This window comes from Monopterus albus, unplaced genomic scaffold (assembly GCF_001952655.1).
Source record: "Monopterus albus unplaced genomic scaffold, M_albus_1.0 scaffold34.1, whole genome shotgun sequence".
Taxonomy (NCBI): domain Eukaryota; kingdom Metazoa; phylum Chordata; class Actinopteri; order Synbranchiformes; family Synbranchidae; genus Monopterus; species Monopterus albus.
Window position 1 is genome coordinate 1,423,170 of NW_018127914.1, and position 23,914 is coordinate 1,447,083.

The 23,914-nt window shown below is 38.6% G+C and overlaps 1 protein-coding gene across 1 annotated transcript in view; it reads right to left on the minus strand.

The window, feature by feature from the left end:
* The window catches only part of LOC109958800 (CUB and sushi domain-containing protein 3-like), a 314,581-nt gene that overhangs the window by 122,419 nt on the left and 168,248 nt on the right, over positions 1-23,914 (minus strand). The window contains exons 6-7 of the mRNA XM_020597718.1: positions 16,603-16,715; positions 3,555-3,632 (exon numbers count right to left, since the gene is read on the minus strand). Coding sequence (XP_020453374.1) covers positions 3,555-3,632; positions 16,603-16,715 — 191 coding nt within the window. The remainder of the gene's footprint in view (positions 1-3,554; positions 3,633-16,602; positions 16,716-23,914) is intronic.

Genomic DNA, 23,914 nt, shown 5'->3' on the forward strand with positions numbered 1-23,914 from the left:
GAACAAAACCCACAAAAGTCACAATTTACACACATATATATGCATGAGCGATACAAAAACATAGAGAAACGTAAACATGTATAGCCATGGACAGACACACACACACATAGAGTTTAGGCTTCACTGAAGAGTTAAACCAATCAGAGCAGACCAAATTAACATCTGAACTAATCAGAGTCTAACTAATCAACATACAAATTCACATCTGTAGAGTCAAATCTCAACCATGACTCTCCAACCTGTCAGGAAACCTGAAGAATATGCAGTGCAACGCGTCACTATACCGTGCTCTGCTCATCAGCTCATGTGGTACACAAACACAAAGTGGACAGAAAATTAAGAAAAACAACCAAATGAGTCAGAGATGTAGAAAAAAAATCATCATTAGTGAATATGCAAACTGATTAATGACCTATGATCTACTTATGTGTATATGTGTACTGTACACCTTTGTGATATGGCATGCATTTGTGTACGTCCTTATATTGATGCATACAGTATGCGCGTGTCCTTGCACTGTACATTTGCTAATATGTGCATGTTCAGTAATTATAACCCCAAATCAGAAAAAGTTGGGACGGTATCTAAAATCAAAATCAAAACAGTAAATGCTGATGTGTAAATCATCTGTGCCCTGTATTACATTGAAAACAACACAGCAGCACATTATGTGATATGATACCCCATCAGATTTATTCCTTGTTCAAAATAAACACCCACTTCAATTCTGATGCCTGCAGCACATTCCAAAAAAAGTTGGGATGCATTTTAGGGCTAGTGATGAGGTAATACAATGAAATGATGATCTCATTTCAAACAGGTGAGGTTAACAGGTGATTGCAATCATGATTTTGAACACAAAAGGCATCCAGAAAGGGCCTTTCCCCTTTAGGAGCAAAGCTGGGCCGAGGTTCGCTAGTGTGTCAACATATGCATGAGAAAATTATTGAAATGTTTAAAAACAATGTTCCTCAAAGAAACACAGGAAGGGATTTGGATGTGTCAACCTCTACGGCGCATAACATGATTAAAAGATTCAAGGAGTCTGGAGGGATTTCAGTGCGTAAAGGGCAAGGGCACAAGCCTAAACTGGACGACCGTGCTCTCTGATCCCTCAGACGGCACTGCATCAAGAATCATCACTGTTCTATAAGTGACATAACCACATGGGCTCAGGATGACTTTGGCACACCTGTGCCAAACACTGCAATATGCAGTTACATCCATAAATGCTGCTTAAAACTGCACTGTGCCAGAAGGAAGCCCTATGTCAACAGCGTCCAGAGGCGCAGTCAGCTGCTCTGGGGTCGGAGGCGTATGGGATGGACCATCACACAGTGGAAATGTGTACTGTGGTCAGACAAATCAGTGTTTCAGCTCTTTTTTGGAACGAATGGATGCCGTGTGCTCCAGACCAAAGATGAAAAGGCCATCCAGGACCATCCAGACTGTAACCAGCAACAAGCCCAAAAGCCAGGGTCTGTCATGGTCTGGGGTTGTGTCAGTGACCTTGGCAAAGGTAACTTACACTACTGTGATGTTCTATTAATGTTGAAAAATACATAGAGATTTTGGATCAACATACTGCACATCACCAAGGCCTGGCTGTGGAGGAAAAGGGTGTGAGTGTTGGACTGGCCTGTCTGCAGTCCCCACCTGTCCACACTAGACAATGAGTGCCACATTTTGAAACACACATTGCATTAATGAAGACCCAAGACTGATGTGCACTTTAAGACTTGTTTGCAGCAAGAATAGGACAAAATGACACCTGACACATTTAATCACTTGGTGTGAGTCCCTAAATGTCTTTTAAGTGTTGTGAAAAGGAACGGCCACATCACACCGTGGTAAATGCTTTACTGTCCCAACTGTTTTTGGATTGTGTTGCAGGCATCAGAATTGAAGTGAGTGTTTATTCTGAAGAAAGAAAAAATCTGATAAGGTATCACATCAAATAATGTGCTGCTGGATTGTTTTTGAAGTAATACTGGACACAGATGATTTACATATCGCTTTTTTCCATTTTAATTTTGATTTTACATACTGTCCGAAAGAAAAAATCTGATAAGGTATCACATCAAATAATGTGCTGCTGGATTGTTTTTGAAGTAATACTGGACACAGATGATTTACATATCGCTTTTTTCCATTTTAATTTTGATTTTACATACTGTCCCACCTTTTTCTGATTTGGGGTTGTGTGAATATGTGCTGCCAGTGTTTGAAATTGAATATGGATGTGTAAAAAATATGTTTAATTAAAGTGGAAAAATGAAAGTACATATACACTATATAATGACCATTGGCTGTAGCACACAGACAACCAACCCTTAATACGTACATGATGTGTGTGGGTATGTGAAAGACAAAGAGAAAGTAGAGGTGGTATAATAAAGAAACAGAAGAAAGAAAAAATGAGGGAATTGGATGTAAAGTAAATGTAAAATATGTGAGGCTAAAGTGGCTGCTAACAGCTTTAATAAGTGAAGGTTCTGTAATGCAGGTACTTCCCTTTTTCTTGAAGATTTTTAATGCTTTTTTGTGCATGTTGAAAAATACTTTCAGCAGAATGAAACAATATTCTTGTGACCATTTTTTTTTTTTTTATTATAGGACGTCAAATGACTTGCGGACCATTAGCACCTTTCTTCTTGAAAATTCCACTTCAGAATGTCTAATTAAAGAGTTAGCTTCCAAAGTGACTTACTTTCATAAGTTGGAATTTCACAAATAAAAAAAATTCCAAAAGAAGAACTAAATTAAAAGGGGACCGTCTGCACTTATTAAGGGTGGACTTCTGAATTTTAGTCTTGTCTGGCTTTAATTGTATGCTAACTGTGAGGGGTTATAGATCATTACAGGCTACTCCACAACCATTTCTCCTTTAGAATGTTACCACTGGCCTCCAAAGCAAAAGATTGCCACATTGGTTTGATGCCCACATGACCCATAGAATAAGTCTGCAAAAATGTAGTTCAGGTGTGTGAATAGAAGAGATGAGAAGAGAGGAGGAGAGAAGAAAAAATAAAGGAGAAGAGACCGGGAAGGTGTGATAAACAATGTTACAACAGCTGATTCACAGTCCCTGAACAAGCCCAAAGCAAGCCAAAAGCTTATCAGGACAAGCCGTGATTAAATACATCAAAGCAAACCATGAAAAAAACATGCAGAAACCAAGACGTCATGACCAAAATATACATAATTGAAAACAACAAAAACACACATCAGTCATGCAAAAGCACACTCTTATAAAGGCTGTGGCATTTTTCAACACATTTGTGTATCAGAAAAGATTTTAAGATTTCAGATGCACATTTTAGCACTACTTTCCTGTGAACTGATGTTACTGCATGTTACTTAAAAAAACAATGCAACATATTAGTGTCTTGTCAGAGTCAGAGGCACAAAGGTTTTTGCATGTAACAGCCTTTTTAAGAGACAAAATTAATAACAGCAAAATCAAACCTGAAGAAAAAAAGAGCCAGTCCAAGTCAAACCAAGCCATCACATGTTAGTTCATTAGCCAAAGTGACATTAAGATGTGAACTCACATATTGAAAACTTGTTGCTGGAGTCTTTGCCAGGGAATAATTTAACACCCCGCGACTTAAAATCTACTGATCGCTTCACTGCAGAGGAGAACAGGATAGAGAAAAGAGAAGAAAAATCAGAGAACAGATTGGATAAAACAGAAATAAAAAAAATGAGACTTAGTGAAGGGATTTGAAAATGGCAAATTCTTCTCACTCACAATACTGAGAGAGAAGAGTACAGCAGAAAAGAAAGTTACAAAGGCAAAGTAAATTATTAAATGGTGAAAACAAACAGCGAGAGTAGCAGAGAGAGACAAAAGGAAAAAAGCAGAAGCAGAAAGACGAAGGAAAGTAAGAAAAATGTTTTCAACAATAGCACCATCGGGGGCTTTTGTTCAAAAGGAAGCTTAATCTTTCTCTCTCCGTCACTCAGACACAAACATCAGATGTCAAGGTGTTTTGCCGGAAAACCCCATCATATTCTGAACAAAAGCTGATAGATGAAATTGCAGCTTTAATCAAAATGACAACGATGCTGCTCTGTAATCAAAGTATTTAGATAATGGAATGTTAGAAAATAAATGTTTGGTTTGATCAGAGTAAATCAAAGACAAGAGGAGTCGAAGTGACAAAGGGATCCCCATCAGCTGCGACTCTGTTTTCTAACATGGGTGACATCATTTCACTACAGCTTATAATATACAGTAAGGTTAGCATGTTAGTGTAGCTCATGGACTGTTAACTGGCAGCCCATGGTCCACATCCCGCCTGCCAAACATTTCCAGAAACAAGTGCGCAGACTGTTTAAACCATCGCCCACTTTATCTTTATCTCCACCTACAGCTGATTTTGTTGGGACCAAACCATCAAAAAATACAAAAATAGACAATGTATACCCCTGTAGAGGTAACAAAGGTATGTCTTTGTGAAACCTGAGGAAATTGTAGCTGAACAGCGAGTGACAGCAGTGCACACTGAGGTTGGACTGACTATACCCGCAGTCAGTAAAACCTGTTTCATGGTTCGGACATCTGCAGGGTATTTGTTATTTACCACTGAGCATCTATTCAGTGTTATTTTGTGTACTGATTTGGTGCATTTACTGTAGTAAATCCTTATCATAGCACCCACCTGGTTGAAAGGAGACCTCCCCAAAATGCATGATGTAATTCGCCCACTGGTCTCAGGATAGACTTTTAAGAATGGAGTGTGGCCTGTGCTATGTCTTCATGCAAGAAAGGGGACAAACTCATATTCTGATTTACTATTTTATTATATTTATTTTTTCACATGCTTCCATTTAACCATTTAGGTAGGACTAACTTTATGATATTTGAACGTCCAGCCCCCCCACAGTGTGTGCTTGGAAAAATTCTGGCCCTTGGGCAAATGTAGTTGATGACCCCTGGTGTAGCTCAGCATGTATGGTTGGAAAGATAGAGTGTACGAGACAAAATAAGTGGGCGAGAGCTGAATTTGATTCCATGCAATAATAATAAAAACAAAAGACCCTGGGGTAGTCTTAATTTGACTCCCTCCAACTTCGATTTTTTTGCCGCTGTACTCTGTCAAAATAAATGAATACATTAGCAACATAAATGATGAAAACATAAACACAAATATATCTTTGTCGCTATACTCGCATGACAAAGTATAGTGACAAACCACTAATGAATGTCTGACAGAGTGGCTGACAGATTTTCATAATGACCTGACTAATCCACTGAATGCTGATATATTTTTCTAATGCTAAACATTACGCACATTCATAAACGGTATTCTTTCTGGCATGGTTACACGACATCATATTATTATATGCCAGAAATTATCCTAATGTTAAACTGTGGCTACATGCATGCACACACTTTACTCTCCTTACAATGCCGACCTGATTCCAAATCAATTAATGTACTAACAATTAATCTAAAGCAAAGTGGCTGAACATTAGCCCCACTCATGCATTATTGTGTTAACTTAGCAGCATAATGAAGTCATGTGAGTATGGTGTGTGCACATGTGACAAAGGCAAACTATTGACCCCAGTCCACTCCTATTTTAAACAATTTGAATGAAAAAAAATGTGCTACTATGTGGCTTAAATAATCTTGTAAAATCCAGAGATGTTAATACAAAGTCTAAGTTAAACACATTCGCTAAGCAGGGAAATTTCTAATGTTCTAAAACACCCTGTAGCTGCAGCATTACTGATTTACAGTATGGACACATTATAATGGTATGTTTAAACACTGTATGTTCAATTTCATAGTTGATATACAGTATAGTTTGACATCCACACTACTTGTTGAACACGTACATGACTAATAAATCTTGACAAACGTGTATGCTAAATTACACAATAAACTAACTGCTATTTTACATTACTATAGTCATTTACAGTAACAAATCATCTTCTTCCTCACTGCCCATAATACAGTACTTTGACTGCCTAATTCAACCACATCCACAGTAAACGTCATGTTCTTTTTGTCTCATACCAAATATATAACAACACGGTTACTGAAAATAAAACCTAAATTTTGTGGTGCAAATGATTTTGCTTTTTATTGAGGTTCACATGAGCTGAGGGAGATCATATCCATTTATTGGTGCTAAAGAAAAAGTCGTCAGTTTTTATACCCTTAAAGGGTTCACTATGATACCTACTCATCAAAAACATAACATGGTGATTTATTTTAAAATAAAGTTTGGGTCAAAACTGGGCCGTTGTGTATTTTGAGGCTGTATAATGCTGGCTTGCATTTGCAATGATATCACCACTACACTTACAGTGTTACACTGCTTTTCAAGATGGAAAAGCCTTTGCAATTCCTTATTCGTAAGTCAAACTATGACAAATATGAATTTCCCTTACATCTTCAAACAATTTCTGTTTTGTAAATTCTCCATTAATGAGATTGCTCCAAGCAACTCATGTATCACAGCTGTTTATAGCAGCCTGTGAGCACCACGCACACATACAGAGAATGCAAAAAGCACTTTACTGTAACTAACTTTACAGCAATCCACCCACACAGAGAATGACATTTATTATTCCTGAGACTGGTGTCATAGAATTCAAAATGAGGGGGAATATGCTTGATATCTGATACAGTATCTGCAATCTCTCAAATAAAATGTGCCTTTCATTCCACTTTATATATAATATATAAGAGCATTGATCCTTGTGCCCCCGCTCACCCTATGTTTTCCTGCCATTTCACAAGCTATTTGAGACAAGAACAGACAGCTGTATTTAAAAGAAACTATGTTAACAACAGAGATAATAATTTTACCACACCACTGTGTTGCAGACATAATATGAGCAATATAAATCCAAGGTCCTTCTGACATTGGCGCATTAGTCCCCATTTGTGTACATAAACAAAAAGCTTGGCCTCTACAGCAAAGCAGGACAAGAAGGACTGAGAAACAATCTACAACAATTTTGCAACATTGCCTTCAGATTAAACTTGCGTTTGAAAATGTCCCAATTCTACAACAGTCTTTTAACTACCAGGGGAAGCTGTGGTCTTAGAATTGGGTTTGAAATGTATTTCCCTCTTGTTAGGCAGCCAAATCAGTGAATCTAGGCCAAAAATAGTTTAAAGTCAATCCAGTTTTTGTCTGTGCAAATTAATTCACTGCATCAAGCCCCTGTTAACACGCAACATAAAATCTGTCCTGTGTGACTATGCATCAAAGTTAAATATACCCATGACAATAGTCTAGCCGACAAGCAGCAGCTCTACTGCAAACAGCAAAAGGCAGGGCAGCTGCTTTATGTAAACCATATTTATGAAGTAAATTGTACATATTTAACAAAATATATTTAAGCAAAAGAACAAATAAGAACTTAACTAAAGTTCAAAAGTAAGACAGACACTTGAGAAAAACCTAGTTAAATGAATACATATGGAACCAAGTTTTATAAGGAAAGCATCTCCTGGGATTTGATGTCAGCTTCATACTTTCAAAACAAAACTAAAATCTATTCTATTATTGATAGGGAATACCAAAATGTAATGTCAAAAACTACCATGTTGCCAGGATCTAGCTCAAAGATTCACTTATTTTAGTCATACTTACATGTAAACTACAACATCGTTAAGATTTCACATCTTAATCTTGGCAATGTGGAACAGCGAGGCTCTGTCTAAGAAAGCCGTTCACGCAGACAAACATCACACATTTTGACAGAGCTCACCAGCTTTGGGGCCAGATGTCAATAAACAGTGTTTTACAGTATCTGCATGGAGAAACAAACATGTACTGCTGATTATGGTAACACAATTTTGATAGAATCATCATGGAAGGGTTTAAAAAATCAGCTCCAAACATGGACGTACATGGCTTATTTCTTACACTGAACACTCAATTTCACATGGTTAATGGGCAGATATGAAATAAAATGACTCATTTGAAGGGACTGGTAAAACAGACTGGCTGGATGTTTACATCAGACAAGGTAAAATATAGTCGCCAAATGCTTATGAATCACAAATGAAACAGTCCATGGTGGAGATGTCACTGAACTGGAAACTAATGCTTGTGATAGAAACTACTTAATGTTTTTAAGCTACATGTATAGTTTGGCTAATGAATTTTAGGTTTGCCTGGAGTGGAAAAATGTCAGATGGTCCAAGAGCTACTGTTGAACTTGGGGAAGCTCTCCAACACTGAAACTGGCTTCTGATTTGTCATTTAAGGGAGATGTTACAACACAAAGTGACATTTTCTCTGTTTTTACACCTCCTGAACACTACGAAAGGGTTTTAGACATTCTAGGAAAACCTTTAACATCCACTGACACCCACTTTAATGCCAATTACAGTTTTGCTTAGAATGCCAAGCTTTATTTTTCAGTGCCAAAGACTAAAGTCATTTATCTGGCACCATAACATGTTAGATCAACTCAGCAGAAAGTACTAATTATTAAAAATATTATTAACTACTTTGACTACTACTACATCAGCTATAAAGCTCAGTATATACCTCTGCCTACACTGAGTCAACCACAATTTTAATATATGCAATTAATGAGTGCAATCAGTGGGTGAGTATGGTTCTCAGTGCTGCAGACATCCTCCATATCTGATGAGCTGTTTTGTAACCACCGACCACCAGGTTGTGTCTATGGATACCATCTACATTAATTCAACTAAGTGCATTCTAAGCTACAATTCCTGTCATGATACCAGTGCTAACAGGGCTTTTTATGCAGCAGAATCAACAATTAAAACCAGTGGTGGTTAAATGCAAGCTCGCCAAATAATATAAAAAATGATAAAGGGGTAGTTCATAGATTTATGAGCTCATATGAACCCCCTGAGGCGAGCAGTGCCTTTGTATTACGTTTGACTAATGGTTCTAAAGCCAAGGCTAACACGGAAAAGGAGTAAGGGATTTATTTACACAAAAACCTCATGGTGTATATACCACATGTGCTAAATGCTCCCCTTTTCCTTAGATGTAATTATCTAAGGCGATTAGCAATGCAAGAGGTGTCTACATGATCACAAGAAGGTTTAAAACATTATGAGAGTTGTATCAAAGATACCATGCAACAACAATATCCAATATGTCAGCCTCCCTGAGGGGTGCACCGTCTCACTGCTCCAGATGAATAATGTTTCCATACTAGTGGTTGACTGGTGTTCCTTTTGTATTGACTGACTTATTTTGTTGCCTTAGCACTGGCTGACTGATAACGCCGTCAGTTGTTCATTAAGAGCCAATCACAGCCCTGCAGACATAGAAACTCATGAATACGTAATGAAGAGAGATGATGGAGGGGTGTGATTGGTAGGTTCTGCCACAGGGAAAGAAACAGATTGTTCATACCTGAGACAGGCATAGACAACAGACACACAAACACATACACCCAGTCACACTTACACTTTGATGCAAGCAAACACGTGCGCACAAACACTGGATGACACATCAATAGACATGTACAAGAAATCCCATATATTGATAGATTCATCAATTTAAATTGGACATAGAGATATTTCTAACTGCACAAACACATTACAAAGCAGAAGACATACTAGAGTATACACGCCACAGTAATTATTGCAGAACAGTGTCTGACCACAAAATCAATACCATGAGCAAGGCCCAAGAGGAACCAAGTGTAACTCAATATACTTTATGATGTCATCCATAGCCACTGTCATAGCTCATACTAGCCAGAAGGGGGCAGACAGAATAACTTTAAGCAACCAGATAAAGACTTGTCTCTCTCTCTTTTTAACATTTAATTTGAAGTGATTTAGATGTACATTTTCATTACATCTACATTCAAGAGGACACGTTCTAAAAAGCACTGCATTGTACCCACTTCCTGTGCATGAGTTACTGTCAAGATCTCACTGAAATCCAGCAACCAGAAGGTAGATGTAATAGTTTCATTATGCTGATATTGGAGAAAAATGCTCTCAAACATTTCTGTTGGATGCTGAAAGACTTGATTTAGAATTTGTAATTGAAGCAGGATGACCACTTGTTAGCAGGCAATCTGGACAGTTCAAAAAACCTCAGAGACATTTACTGTAGACTGAAAGTGAGACCCCACCTGTGCCTCAACATAATGATACAGGGTGGTTACTGTAATAAAAAAGGAATACAAGAGCAGAAATATGTTTTGATTAGGATACCTGAATCCAGCTGAGTCCCTTACAAGATGTAACACAGCAAATCATACACAATCATTTTGCAGCATGCCGTTTTGGCTGAAGTTGCCACAACACCTGTCTCTGCCTCTGGACCACTTGGTTAGCTGATTACTTTGTCACAAGTGATTAACCAGTCACTACAGTACAATTTGTCAGTAAAATCAGCAAAAATATGAGTATTTAAAACACACTGGTCACATTTCTATACACCGTAGAAGTGGATTACTTATTGTATATTGCAGGATTGTATTTAGAAATATCAATGAATATTTTTTCTTTTCTTTTTTTAACCAACATGATGACAGACAGGAATTATGGCATGCTACCAGAAGCTGAAATATACAGTATAACACTCAGTGCCAATAAAGTCTATAGTAAAGTAGTTAAAGAAGACTGTGTGGAAACCTTCTATTTACCTGGAATCTGCCACTGCAACAACAAAAATGCACCTGCTATCACCATGTAATACCCAGGGATGTATCCTGTATTTCAGTGTGTGAAAATACAAACTATGCTGTGAAATGCAGGAGAGATCTTCAGAACAATAGCTCTGCTTTCAGCATACCCTGAATCTGAAGAGGAGCGGACATGCCCAGCCATTCAATAGTAGAAAAGCAGGAAAGGAATTTGCTTGTTTTCTGATCTCCATACAAATAGTTCAAACATTATCAATGTCAACATCCAGCTCACATCTAAAAAGTCTTCTTGGACTTGTATTAATGATTCTAGATTTTATATTACATGAAGTGAAACTGATGAATGACATCTACACTGACACAGAACTAGGGGTGTGTTCATGCATATACTTAAAAAGGCCATACCAGGTACAAGCCATCTGACTGTAAACATTTACTTTACAGGCATTATAAAACTAAATTTTCACTAACATGTTCAGTAATTTTTCTCCAGTAAAACCAGAACTACGTAGGCATTGCAGTTATTCATTTAAAAACATTATTATTATTATTATACATTACACAAACAACTTCTGACATTTGAGAGAGAACACTGAATCACTAATGCAGTAATACAGACACCCTGACAACCCCATATGTCTCCTTGAATCACATCCCCTTCACTGTCTTTAATTCTCCCCCTTCTCTTTATGTTTTTCTCTCCTATTTGATTCAAATACTGATCATTATTACCCTCTAATTTTATACATTAAATTCTAGTGAGGTTACAGCTCATTTTCTACTTTTAATCATCGTGTCTTCAGGTAAACTGTGACATCCTGACTTTGCAGCACCGCTAGGATCTCTCCACCTTTACTTTTCTGCCCCTCTTTCTCCACTCTCTATAATATTAATGTTCATTAATAAGAGACAGGCATTATTTCTCAGTGTTCTGACTGAAATTCGTACAGTAAATGGAACTCCTGGCAACCATTCAACTGGCCGGCTGACTGACCCACTAAGTGGCTGACCGCCAGACTCAATGGTTGACTAAATATGCTAGGCTTTTACCTGACAGTGGTAACTCAGCTACTTGCAGTAAATGCAAAAGTAGTAAAATTTGGACCAACTGGCAGACTTTGAGTGACAGCTACACTGTAACTGATTTCATTGCACTGCAGTTTGACTCAGTTGGCTCCCGTTAAGAAACTGCACATGTCTGGATGGCTATCAGTATGTCTGTGCTTGGTAGTGAGTAAGCTGAAATGATACTGTGGTGACAATGTTGCACAAGAAGTACAAAATATGTACATTTAATAGGAAATCTCACTCTTGATAGAGATGTGGAGATGTCCAGACCTTGCCAGGCCTCTTGTGCTTAATTACAGTTACTATGCTATGATGATAATTGTCCAGGAGAGGGGTTAAGCAAACTATTCATTTATTACAGTCCTGTTGATTTTCATTACAATTTTAAAATCCGTAATATTTCCCCACTTGTTTTATACAATTCTGGCTGGAGGAGAAGTTACCTGGCTGAATCACTCACTGCCTGGCTAGGTATCCATGGCTTTCCTGCCTGTTCCAATACGATACAATATGATATTATACAATATGATAACAGTTTATCAAACGTTTTTGTTGTATGACCCTGAAAATGATAAAACATGTCCTATTTACAGTAAAGGCCAACCTCTCTGTAAAATTGTGTTCTCGTAGATTTAAATTCCTGTGGCTGTTGACAACTCAGCTTATTTGTCATTTTGACTCACTGGTTTCTAGCTTTGAGGGAGAGCTGCTCTGCTCACAGGTAAAAAAGACTGAAAACACATTCCCATTTCCAGCTGTGACTTAGACGTTTATATACTGGGGGTGAACACACGCAGCCACATCCGAAGGATAACATGTTCTAAAACAATCACAATGGCAGTGGAACTTGTGTAAATAGAGTGATTTCTCCCTTTTACAAGATCACTGTGCCCTTGGGAGATAGATTTGAATTGAAATAGTTAATTCCCTTAATTTAAGTCTAACAACATATAGCCTATGGCATGCTTTAAAACACTGCCATTGAAAATCATCGTGAAACGTCAATTAGGCATTCAGATGGACAATTAACTCTGTAAATGTTGTTTAGCCATGCAGAGGAGTTGCATGCTTTGCGTTACTAAATGCATTAATTCATGAACAGCCTTTTCCTGTGTCTAAGAGCACAGCCAGCCATCCAATCACTCACTCTCTCTCTCTCTCACACACACATACACACACACACTTTCTGTTCCAGTAAAGTGGTCTACAACAGCCATTTATGACAAGAGGACATAATGTTAATACTATTCATATATTTAGTCAAAACCCGCTGCCAAATGATTAGTGCCGTTGAACCCCCCCCCCTTCTCTGCTGTTCCCTGGTGGTGTTCTTTTTTCTCTGCTTCTAAAAAATGTATATAAAATATTAGTAGATTATTATTAATTCAAAAGCTCATAATTTGGGCACCAGCATGGAGAGGTTTTTATGAGCCAAGTAGCTGACCACACACACATGGACTGTCTGTCCAGCTAGCTGGCAGCACCTACAGCCAAATGACTCCCTCTGAGGTCTCATAGCAGTTTCTTATGAACTAAACTAACCCTGCCAAAGCAGATTTGTTCATTTAGACTGTTGGAGACAAATTTGGAATTGCTTTCATACAGTGTTTGCTACTAAGCTAACCTAACCCTGCCCAAGGGCTTTGCTGCTATAATTTCATTTCTTGGAGACAAGTAGTATTTAGTACACCACAGCAACATAGGGTTTTCAGAGTGGAATTAGAGCCCAGGTAAAATAAATAAATACATAGATGGATAGTATAATATCATTAAATGAAACAGTTTATACTAAAGTAGAGTTGATAAACACCAACAGAATGTATAAGGAGTCAAAAACAGTCAACAGAAGGAACACACAGTAGCTGATAATATATAGATAATGCATTAAATTGCCCAATAGAAATGATTTAAAGTGATCCACAGAGGCTAAAAATAACATTATTTCAAAGAATTAATAACTATTCTGAAGATTAATTAATGCTGTTTCTACTTTTTAGAGATTTACATTTTGCTGTATTTTAGGAACAGTGTGTGAGGATTTCAAATCATCAGCTAGGATATGTTCAGCCCTTAATTCTGCTAATGTATAAGAGCCAACAAGGTAATGGAGATGACTGACAGCTGACAGGAAGTAGCCAATCAATCACAAGCTTGTTAGGAACTCCACTAATTAATCAAGTAACCTATAAACCTGGCATCCCTCATCAACATGTTGATTAACCTTTTACACTAATTAAGATCAATTAAAATCAATTAAACCAATTAAAAGCACATCTCAAGGGGAGTGGTCAAGTTGTCAGTCAATCAATCAAGAAGAAGAGCCAGAAGGAGAGAAGTGGGGTGGGTAAGTACAAGGGGAGAAGAGGGGAGGAGAATGAGAAAAGACAGATGAGGGGAGGAAGAGGGAGGAAACAATTAAAGGAGGGTCAAGGAGAAAGATGGGAGAGAGGAAAGAAACAGGAAAGAGGGATGAGGTTTAATAATGACTTGAACTTTAATTTTTAAAAGACCCGGTCTAAAGCAGCTACAGTATACACTTCAAGGGACTTCAGATGAAAATTAGCTTTAAGCTAAATCTGGTACAATACATCAAACAGCAACATTTATGCTTAATATATTACAAATAAAAGTTGGAAAAAATGTGTACATTAAGAATAAGGCAGCGCCTGCTTTAACTTTCACATGCTATCGTTGTATGTGGTTGTTTGTCTTGTTTTTTTTTTGGGCATTTTGCCTTTAGTAGACAGTTGACAGCGAGCACATAAAGGAAAGCCACACAGATCTCCTCTCATAGCAACTTTTGCCATGAGGTGTCAGATGGTGTCATATCCAACCAAATAAGCTCTTCATACCCATAGATTGGGAAATTATGCAGAGTTATTATAGAATCACTACCGAATTAATTGCTGTTTAATTACTTAACTGGTTTAACAGACCACAGTCCTGCAAGTGGCACATGTGACCAAGGCAGTACAGAATTTATGGGACCATAAAGAAACATTTTTCAAATCTAAATACCTAATGTCAGTAAGCTCAGTGAGCACTGAATATTCTTTCAAGAGGAGCACAGTTGGAATCCTGTTGCTGAACATAAAACCGGACTTTTTTTATTAGGTCTAAAGTGAATAGAGTAAGATGAATTCTGTAGGCTTTGTATGCACAGATATACAGTAGTAACTCGAATAGAATATGTAGAATGTGTAATTTATTATCCTTTTGGCTCAAGGATTGGAAAACATAGTACCAGCTACAATATAAAACAATATTTATGCACTGACATGATTCTTTTCAATTTCCACACTAAGATGATACCCATTTCCACCTAATCAACCAGTTTCTCAGAGGCTAAATCTTTATGGAGCAGTACCACAACTTGTCTCAGTGGTGACAGTGACAGCTGACAACAGCCCTACAAGAATGAACTAATGACCATCATTTAAGTCAAAAGCAACCTCAGTGTTAAACAATGCCTATAAAAAATGTAGTTTCATATGGAAAATAGTGATAAAGTGGAAGAAAAACCTCCCAGTTTAAAGACAGGATAAGAGAAGAAGGAAGGAGGAACAAAGCACGTAAACACACATTGTGTTACCTGGTTGTGTGTTGTTAGTGTGACATTTCTGGCATGCCTGCTTTGTGTCTTTTCAAAATGTGACATGTAAACACTATCATAACGTGTTGACACTACATACTTTACTTTTATTTGAGAAACTATACAAACAGTGGCGGGTTTCAGGGCAGCGCATAGCACACACAGTACTCTGCTCCGACAGCTTGGAGTTTGGATGGGTAAACACTTTATTATTGTTGCCTGGGTCTCCTTGGTATTTTGGTAACTTTCTGTCAACTTATCTGTGTTAAAGTGAGAAGAGAGGCACAGTGTGTTAATTGTACACACGTGGCACAGTGAGATTTTGATGTCAAACCTGATGCCTGTGCTACCCAACGATTCAGACCAGGTCACAGTGATGCATAGAGGCAGACACACTGCACTGTTTCCATGACTTTAATTTATACTTGTTTAACCTGACAACAGTAAACACACAAACCAACATGCAACCAGTATTGTGATTAAAGTGGATTAAAGGAGCTGATTGGTTGACCGTGACTGATGCCAGCCCATCCAACACCTGCTGATGACATATGTCAATCACACCCTGTTTCCAGCTGTGCAGCAGGTGCACCACACGCCTCTGGCCATGAAAATACCAAACACAGACCCATGCCCTGTGTTTCTTGCAGCATTGAATGGACGAATGAACACGAGTTGCTCTTAAGAGAACAAGAGACGATTTGAGATAAAAGCAAGTAAAGTGTAAAATATAAACCCTATCTGATCCGGCCTGTCTGTGCAGTCCTCATCTCTGGTCTTCACTTCTCATTATTGCTGCTGGGAATCATGCACATTGCCAAATGAATTTCCCAATGTTTCCCACCAGTTAGGGATTATGTCAAAGAAATCTAACTGTATGCCTGTGAGCTGATACCAGAGAGAAAAAGAAAGAGTAAAAGAGAGAGAACTAAACAGAACCGTGGAGGGAGAGATGCAGAGATGGTGAAAATGAGAGAGATATTGTAGTAGAGAGGAGACGGGAAGATTGGAGTCAACAAGCGTAATTAAAGGCAGTTAGAGGCAAAATGATGAGGAAAAACTGGCAGTTGAAAAGAAAAGAAAGCAGCAGAGTGAAGCAGAAAAACAAAAAACGCTAAAAGGGAACGAAAACAGCAAACAAGCCTAAACAGAAGCTTGAACACAACCATCATTAACTAAGACAAAGCGATCTGTAGCGACTGTACAGAGAGAGACCTGCTTATCATAAATGAGCACCCTATATGCATTTATGAGCCTGTGTGTGCTTCAGTGTGTATATTAAACTGCCCATGTGTGTGGATGTAATCACATCTTACCCTGATAATGTGCGCTGAAACCACGGTAACGGTGGTTGCCATCAGTCACAAAACGCAGCCGGAGCCAGTTCTTGTTGCTAACGATGGGAGCGGGGACATTACTCCCTGATAACCTGAAATGACAAAAGAAAAAAATGTTTGTAAGAAATACAACACACCCCCACACGTTGTAACACACACAAACAAACAAACATGATTACAAAACCTTACACTTTCATCTACAATAGGCCCTTCAAGGTTAGGCATAGTGTTGCTAAGAGGTCCTCGCTCTGATGGTCTTAGACTGGCTCTTTTAAAAACAGAAGTATTGACACTTCTGCATGTGTGAGTATACAGAGCCACGTTCTGTGAAGGAACAAAGCCGAAATCTGTAAAACAAGGTGGCCATGCTGTAAAAATGTCATTCCAAAAACAGACACTAAATATCAGCCTAAGGTTACTTTATGTTATTTAGTTCTCTTTCACGTTCTCCATCTTGCCTGTGTAGCTCAGCATGTGTGTGTACGCAAGAAGATGTGTTCAGAAAACATCTCAGTGCATTTGCAGCTGTCTAAAATTAGGTAAGAACAAAGTCTTTGTCACCGAATTACATACAGTATCAGGACCACAGAATACAACTACTCTGTTTCTGGCATTTGGGGATTATGCTGCATGTTCAAGGATGCCTCAACAGCCTTTAATGAAGTAGGAAATGGCATTTCTTATTCATTGGTTTTGCCAAGATTTCCCCAGCTGATTAGGGGATTTGACCCAGCTGGTCTGATTACAAACTAAATCTCAAGGTAGTTTCTGAAGCTGTACTTAGTGGATGGTGTTGTACTGGACCATGTTGTAGTCCTAATTATTGTGTCTAATATTTTCTCCACCACTGCTTACAGTAACTACGCTGCACATAAAGGGCTGGTATGCAAATCTAACAAGGTTTCAAACAACCACTAGACTTTCAGACAGTATACCACTTTTAACAATACTGGGTTTTATTGCATTAAAGTATGCTAATGCACTGAGCCCTTGGTGGCACGCAAAAGTAGTAGAGAGGACCCAATTTGCAACTCTTTCATCAAGGAGGAAGGATAAGATCCCTTAATTGGCTGAAAAGATGAACAAGGCTCTTCTGGTTGGCAAAGTGAAGAGTGTTAGGTCACCGCTGGCAGCCTCAGAGGAGGTGACTGCTTTACAGTTGACACTTGGAGAATAAAACCCCCTTGTTCCTATATAGCTTCAAATATGTGCATCTCAAATACAATCTGGGCTGGCAATAAACTTCTACTACACATCTGTTCTTTGATGTATGGTGCTTTCATCTTCTAGTGTCAGCCAACTCTCCCATTACATTTTCATAGAGTTTTTATTTATTTATTTTGTAATATCACCTTGGTTGTTACGCTTGAGACACAGGTACACACATACACACACATGGTGTAAAGTATGAGGTAGACTGCCCCCCTCATGTTTGCTTGTCTCCTTCTATAAACCCCTGTTGTTAGCCTTCGTAGTCCATTAATATCAACATGCACATATTGACACACAAATGCACGCTCACACACCCATGAATAGTGGCGTTATAATGTATATACCACTCTCGAGCACCTGTCCCCTCTAACAACAGTAGTATAAAGTAGAGCACAAGAATGCTGAGCGGGTGTTTTAAAAGGCGTGTCTTTGTGAGCGTGTTGGTTTGTATGTGAGATAGAGAGGGGGGGTCACCTTGTGCCCTAGATCAGTAGGATTCTCTGATGTCTGCTATTAGTCACGCACACACACACACACACACACACACACACACATACAGGGTGGTTTCACAGGCCCAAATACACAAAAACTGCCTGATTTACATACAACAGTGACAACACAACTATACAATAACACAACTGTCAACATAAGCAAAGACTTTGCCCTTAGTTGGCACTTTTTCGTTGAGAAACAGTGCAACAGCATTAAATGTGGGCAATTTGTTGAGACTGGTTCATTAAAACTGCTCAGTAATTGCTCTGGTAAGAGTTAATGTTCTGGGAAGAAAGGATAAACCATATATAGCGAGGGAAAGCTGAAATTTACCATGACCCTGTTTATTGGTATTTGATTGTCTCAATCTATCAACAAATGATGCCTTTTACATCCCCAAACACCAATCTCAACCTTCATTCAGATCATATTCAGAGAGAAAATTTAAGTTGGATACATGGTGGCAAATCAACGCTGGATTTGTCTGTTAGTCGGGAGAGAAATGGAACAGGGTCAGATAATAAAGCTGGTGGCCAATAATCACTCGTCACTGACAAAAACCACGTACAAGTCCCTGGACTGAACACAACACATTCAGTTCATGTGCAGTGTGGTAACACATTCAGCAGCAGAAACAGTATCTCTGACTCTATTAAAAAAAATAGAAATAAACAGTGACAAAACAAAAGTGGGTTTATAAACTGCAACATTTTTTACAATATAATTTATTCATCCTCACTATGTGTATGTAAGAGGACTATATATTATAATCTGATGTAGGCTGAAAAGTAAACATACACTGCACATTTCTTCTGCCTTCCTCCTATTTTTTATGCTTTCCTGCCCCCCATTTTCTTTTCGTCAGATCTCCTATGTGTGTCTCCTCACATGTACACTCTCACTCTCTTGCACATATTATTCATGTTTACAGCTCTTAATTCACTACCTGCTCCGACACCATTATACAGAGTGCATCATTAAGGGTACAGTCTGTGCATATTCAATCTGTTCCAATATTAAAACAGGAATTAAATCATAAATCTATACAGAGAGCCTGTGTGTGTGTGTGATGTTAAAGTATTAAACTACATGCTCAGGAAACACTTAACAACTCTGAGCTGCAGGATGAAGCTATAATTAGAAAAATTTCTGTTGCAGTGGTGGCTGGAGGGTTAGAGAAACAAGCTGGTGAATAAAAAGGTCACTAATCCGGATCCCCGCAGTAGCTAGGAACACCTCCTTCCAGCTGTACAGCCGAGATGCAACCACCGTCTGTATATAAAAATGGATGAACCCTCCGTGACATCACCCATTGGTCATCTGAAGAGTCAAGTCTGGATACTGGCTTCTTGATAGAGCTTGACTCTGCCTACCCCCACCAAATCCAAAAAAAAAAAAAAAAAAAGAGATGTGGAGCTCTCTAGACAGCTAGTGGCGCGACCCTCCCCCACCTGTCACTCATAGTGTTCCTGCCCTTAACTATGTATATATTTTAGCTTCAATATATTATAAACTGGTACATTTATAAAAATTCAAGTTGTTGTGGAGGAGGAAATTAGCTATAGAAACCAAACAGTTTTTGTACCAGGCTGTAAACATGTTTATTTCTGCTGTAAAGTTGGGCATTTTAACATGGGAGTCTATGGGGACCGATTCCCTTTTGGAGCAAGCCTCAAGTGGCCATTCGAGGAACCACAGTGTTTAACACTTCCGCATTTCTCAGCCTTGAAAGTTGTCGCTTGGATGTAATTTGGGTCCTTTAGTAAAGTTCTAAAATGTGCAATCAACCGCCAACAATGGTGGTCACATTACAACTATTGTTCTCTGGAATTGTAACGACACAAGTAACTACACTGAGAAATTCTGAGAAATTATGTTACATGTTCAACTGCAACTAGGTAAAATGGAACAAATTACTGAGATGGAGAGTGGGTGTGATCATTTGTGTGCTTGCAGGAGAAGGGAAAATATCAAGCAGAGAGTTGCCAGTGGGAGCAAGAGAGTACAACAGATTAAATACTAGACCGAAAGAGCATCTGTTGAACTCTCTGTCTACCTTCTTCCTTTCCACCCGCTGTTCTTCTCTTCCTCCACGGAACTACAAACCCACAATTCCTGTGGTAGTATGGAAATAAACAAGAGGGAGGGAATACAAAAGATAGATTGGCATATGGAGGGAGAGAGCAGGGCACATGGGTGGGTGGAGGAACACAGAAGGTGACAAATGTACATTGGCTTTTTTGTTATCTTGTTAATTATTCATTTTGGCATGTAAGCAGAATGTAATCACAAAAGACAAAATGCTGTATTACTAGTGAGCAACTTTAAATGTGGGTAATTTATGAATATAACATGGTTTATGTTGCACACATGGCTGCATTTGACCAAACACAGTTCACTAATTAATGATAATTTCACTGAGAGAACAGGGAAAAAAAAAATCTGCAGCATGTTTTTAGTTCAGGATTCACAATTACAAGCTTTGAAACATTTTTAATTCTTTTTTCAATCTCAGCATTATCTGCATATGAATGACAGTAATTCAGCATCGATATCAAGCTCGAGACTGCGACACATTGGTGGAAAATGTAATCACTGTCATTCAGATGTAATGTTTCTATGTAGTCTCCTTCATAAACAAGCTGCTGAAATGTTCACTGCTGGAGTTTTAATCTCAAAAGTGACATCTTGCACAGAAAAGATAGATAGACATGACAGTGGCAAATTCAAATCTGACTCGATAGACTGTGCGTGTGAAGAGATTAACAGTTTCTACCTGCTGTGTCGTGAATGACTCCACATACATGCAGAATTGTGATGTGAGGGGTGTGTGAGTAAGAGAGCTACACTACTCAACACTAACTTCTTTGTGCATGTATGTCTTTGTGTCTGCTTGTATGTGTGCATGTGTGTGGATATTCATTAGACAGTGGGGGAATGCCACTTAATCAGGCAATCTGTCTTAATAGCCTCCACTAATTAAGGCAGGTGGGAACTGCCACACATCTACACCTGTAAACATGCACGAACAGAGACAGACAAAATGCTCATTCATACACTTGCATGCACACAGAGAAATGAGCACACACACGCTGCAGGAGTGTTGGACTGAATGTGGTCTATGTAGAGCCATCATCAATCAGTACACAGAGACAGAGACGTCCTCCCTGTGCATGCATCTGTGTGTGTGTGGTTGTTTCGATACACTGTGTGCGTACTGTATGTGCTTGTGCATGTTGTTTATATGTGTGCGCTTGTGTTCATGCTTGTGTGACCATGCCTGCTGCGTCACTCTCTATCAATCTCAAGTGGGCAGAGAGTAATCAGTGTTCACAACAGGACACTGCTCTGTCTTCTTCCCCTCCTCCCTTTAGCCCATCTAAATGTCTCTCCTCCTCATTGCCTCTTCATAGAACAGCAGTGTGCTGGCTGGCTTGCTCACACGGACAACTGAGGGCTAAAATAAAACATGAACACGTCGCAGTGGAGCTTATTAAACAAAAATACATTGATAGTTTATAAATTAAGTAAGTAGACATTAACCTTTGAGGTCAAAGAAATGTCAAAATTGCCTCTTGTGAATACATTTGGGGCTGGTTTATAATGCTTGGGTTAGGCTCCTTAGCCCCAGATAAGGATATTCTTTGTGCTATAGACAGACAGACAGAGATAACTGTTTTCTTATCATTATTTCACAACAATTTGAAAATTTTAGTCAATAATGGGCTTTCCATGTTTGGTGTGAAAGAAGCTGACTTGCCTACACAAAGCCCTGACATCACATCCACTGAACCACCTTGGCAATGAACTGAATCAGAATCATTACCATGTTTATTTGCCAAGTATGTTGAGCACACAAGGAATTTGACTCTGGTACAGTGGCTCTCAATCTGCTTTTGTACGTCAACAAGAAAAAAAACCAAGTGCATTTAAATAAGAAACTGAAGCCAGGTCTCACTGATGCTCTTGTGGCTGATGCCAGTTTGGAAAATCTTGAAGAAAGGCTTCACAGAACAGTGGAGGCTGTTATGGCAGCATACGGCCTGTGATTTTGGAATGAGGAAATTAATCTTCACATCTGGGTGCAGTATATATAGCAAAATATTACATCTGAATAGTACACTTGGATAAATCACAAAATATCCTACTGCTTAAACGCATGTGGATGAAACACCGACTGCAACACTCCTTAAAAAAAGAAAAGCATGGTGGGCATATTAATGTAAGCTCTGACAGAACTACTTTAAAGAGTTAACAATTTCACAGCTAAATTAATCATGATCTAAACTAACCAATACTGTTTTCCAGGCAGAAACAGCTGAGCTGTGTTTATTATAGCGACAAGTACCATGTGTAGAATATTTTATACCATCTGTTGGGTAATTTATGCTGGTGATGGCAGATCAAGCAGGCAGCAAATCTAGCTAGCTTCTTCTGCTTCTTGATGTGGTAAAAATATAATGTATACTGAGAAACTGTATTAAAATCTAAGAAAAAAAAATGTTGGTTTGGTACAAGACTCAGTTATTATATTCTGATGTCTATCTTTTTGTCTGAGTAGAATTGATTAAAGGCCTGAAGCAAAATTTGCATTTAACAAAAACCCAACTCTCAATAACACTTTGACTGTATTTATTTTTTAAATCAAAGGTGCTGATGTGTCCCTCTACCCACATTTGATACATGCAAATAAATGCAGCCCCTCTTTTTGATTGTTTCTTTAACAGAAAGCACAGGAAGTGGGTGACAGAACCAGCGTATAAAGTGACAAACTATTACTCGTCTCTATTTAAGTGTATTTTGATAATCTAGCCACAGGGGTTGCAAGCCAGTGACTTCTGCGCCGGTCCCAAGCCCGGATAAATAGAGAGGGTTGCGTCAGGAAGGGCATCCAGCGTAAAAAAAATGCCACATTTAAACATGCGAATCCTCAGTGTGAACTCCATATCAGATTGGTCAAGGCCCTGGTTAACAACGACCACCACCAGTGCTGTTGACCTACAGGGTGCTGGCAGAAATCGGGCTACTGTTGATCGAAGAAAGAGAGGAGGTAGAAGGAGTCGTAGACAGAGATAGAAGAGGAAATGCAGGAGTATAGGTCGGAGAATAGGGACTCTTAACGTTGGCTCAATGACAGGGAAAGGTAGAGAGCTGGCGGACATGATGGAGAGAAGGAAGGTAGCTACACTGATTGCTTGATTGATTGATTGATTGATTTATTCTTTGAACCATGTAAAGACAGTTGATATGTCAACACACATAATTTTACACATATCCAACAAATGCTAATCCAATATCAATTTGCTTATACCTAGTACATGCTTGAATGGAGTAGGAAGAAGTCAGACTTATCCAGTCCTACCCCATGACATCATCTTACCATCATTGGTTTGCAAGCAATAAATGATTCACTTCTACACACACACATATTATACTAAAAAAGAATATAACAGTGTTAACATTCTTACATCACACAAGTGATATACTAAAGAATGGTTACAAAATATACACCACACCCACAATAGTCCATGTAATTAATCATTGAGCCTGTTCTTGCATATATCTTGATTGACACATACCTTTATAT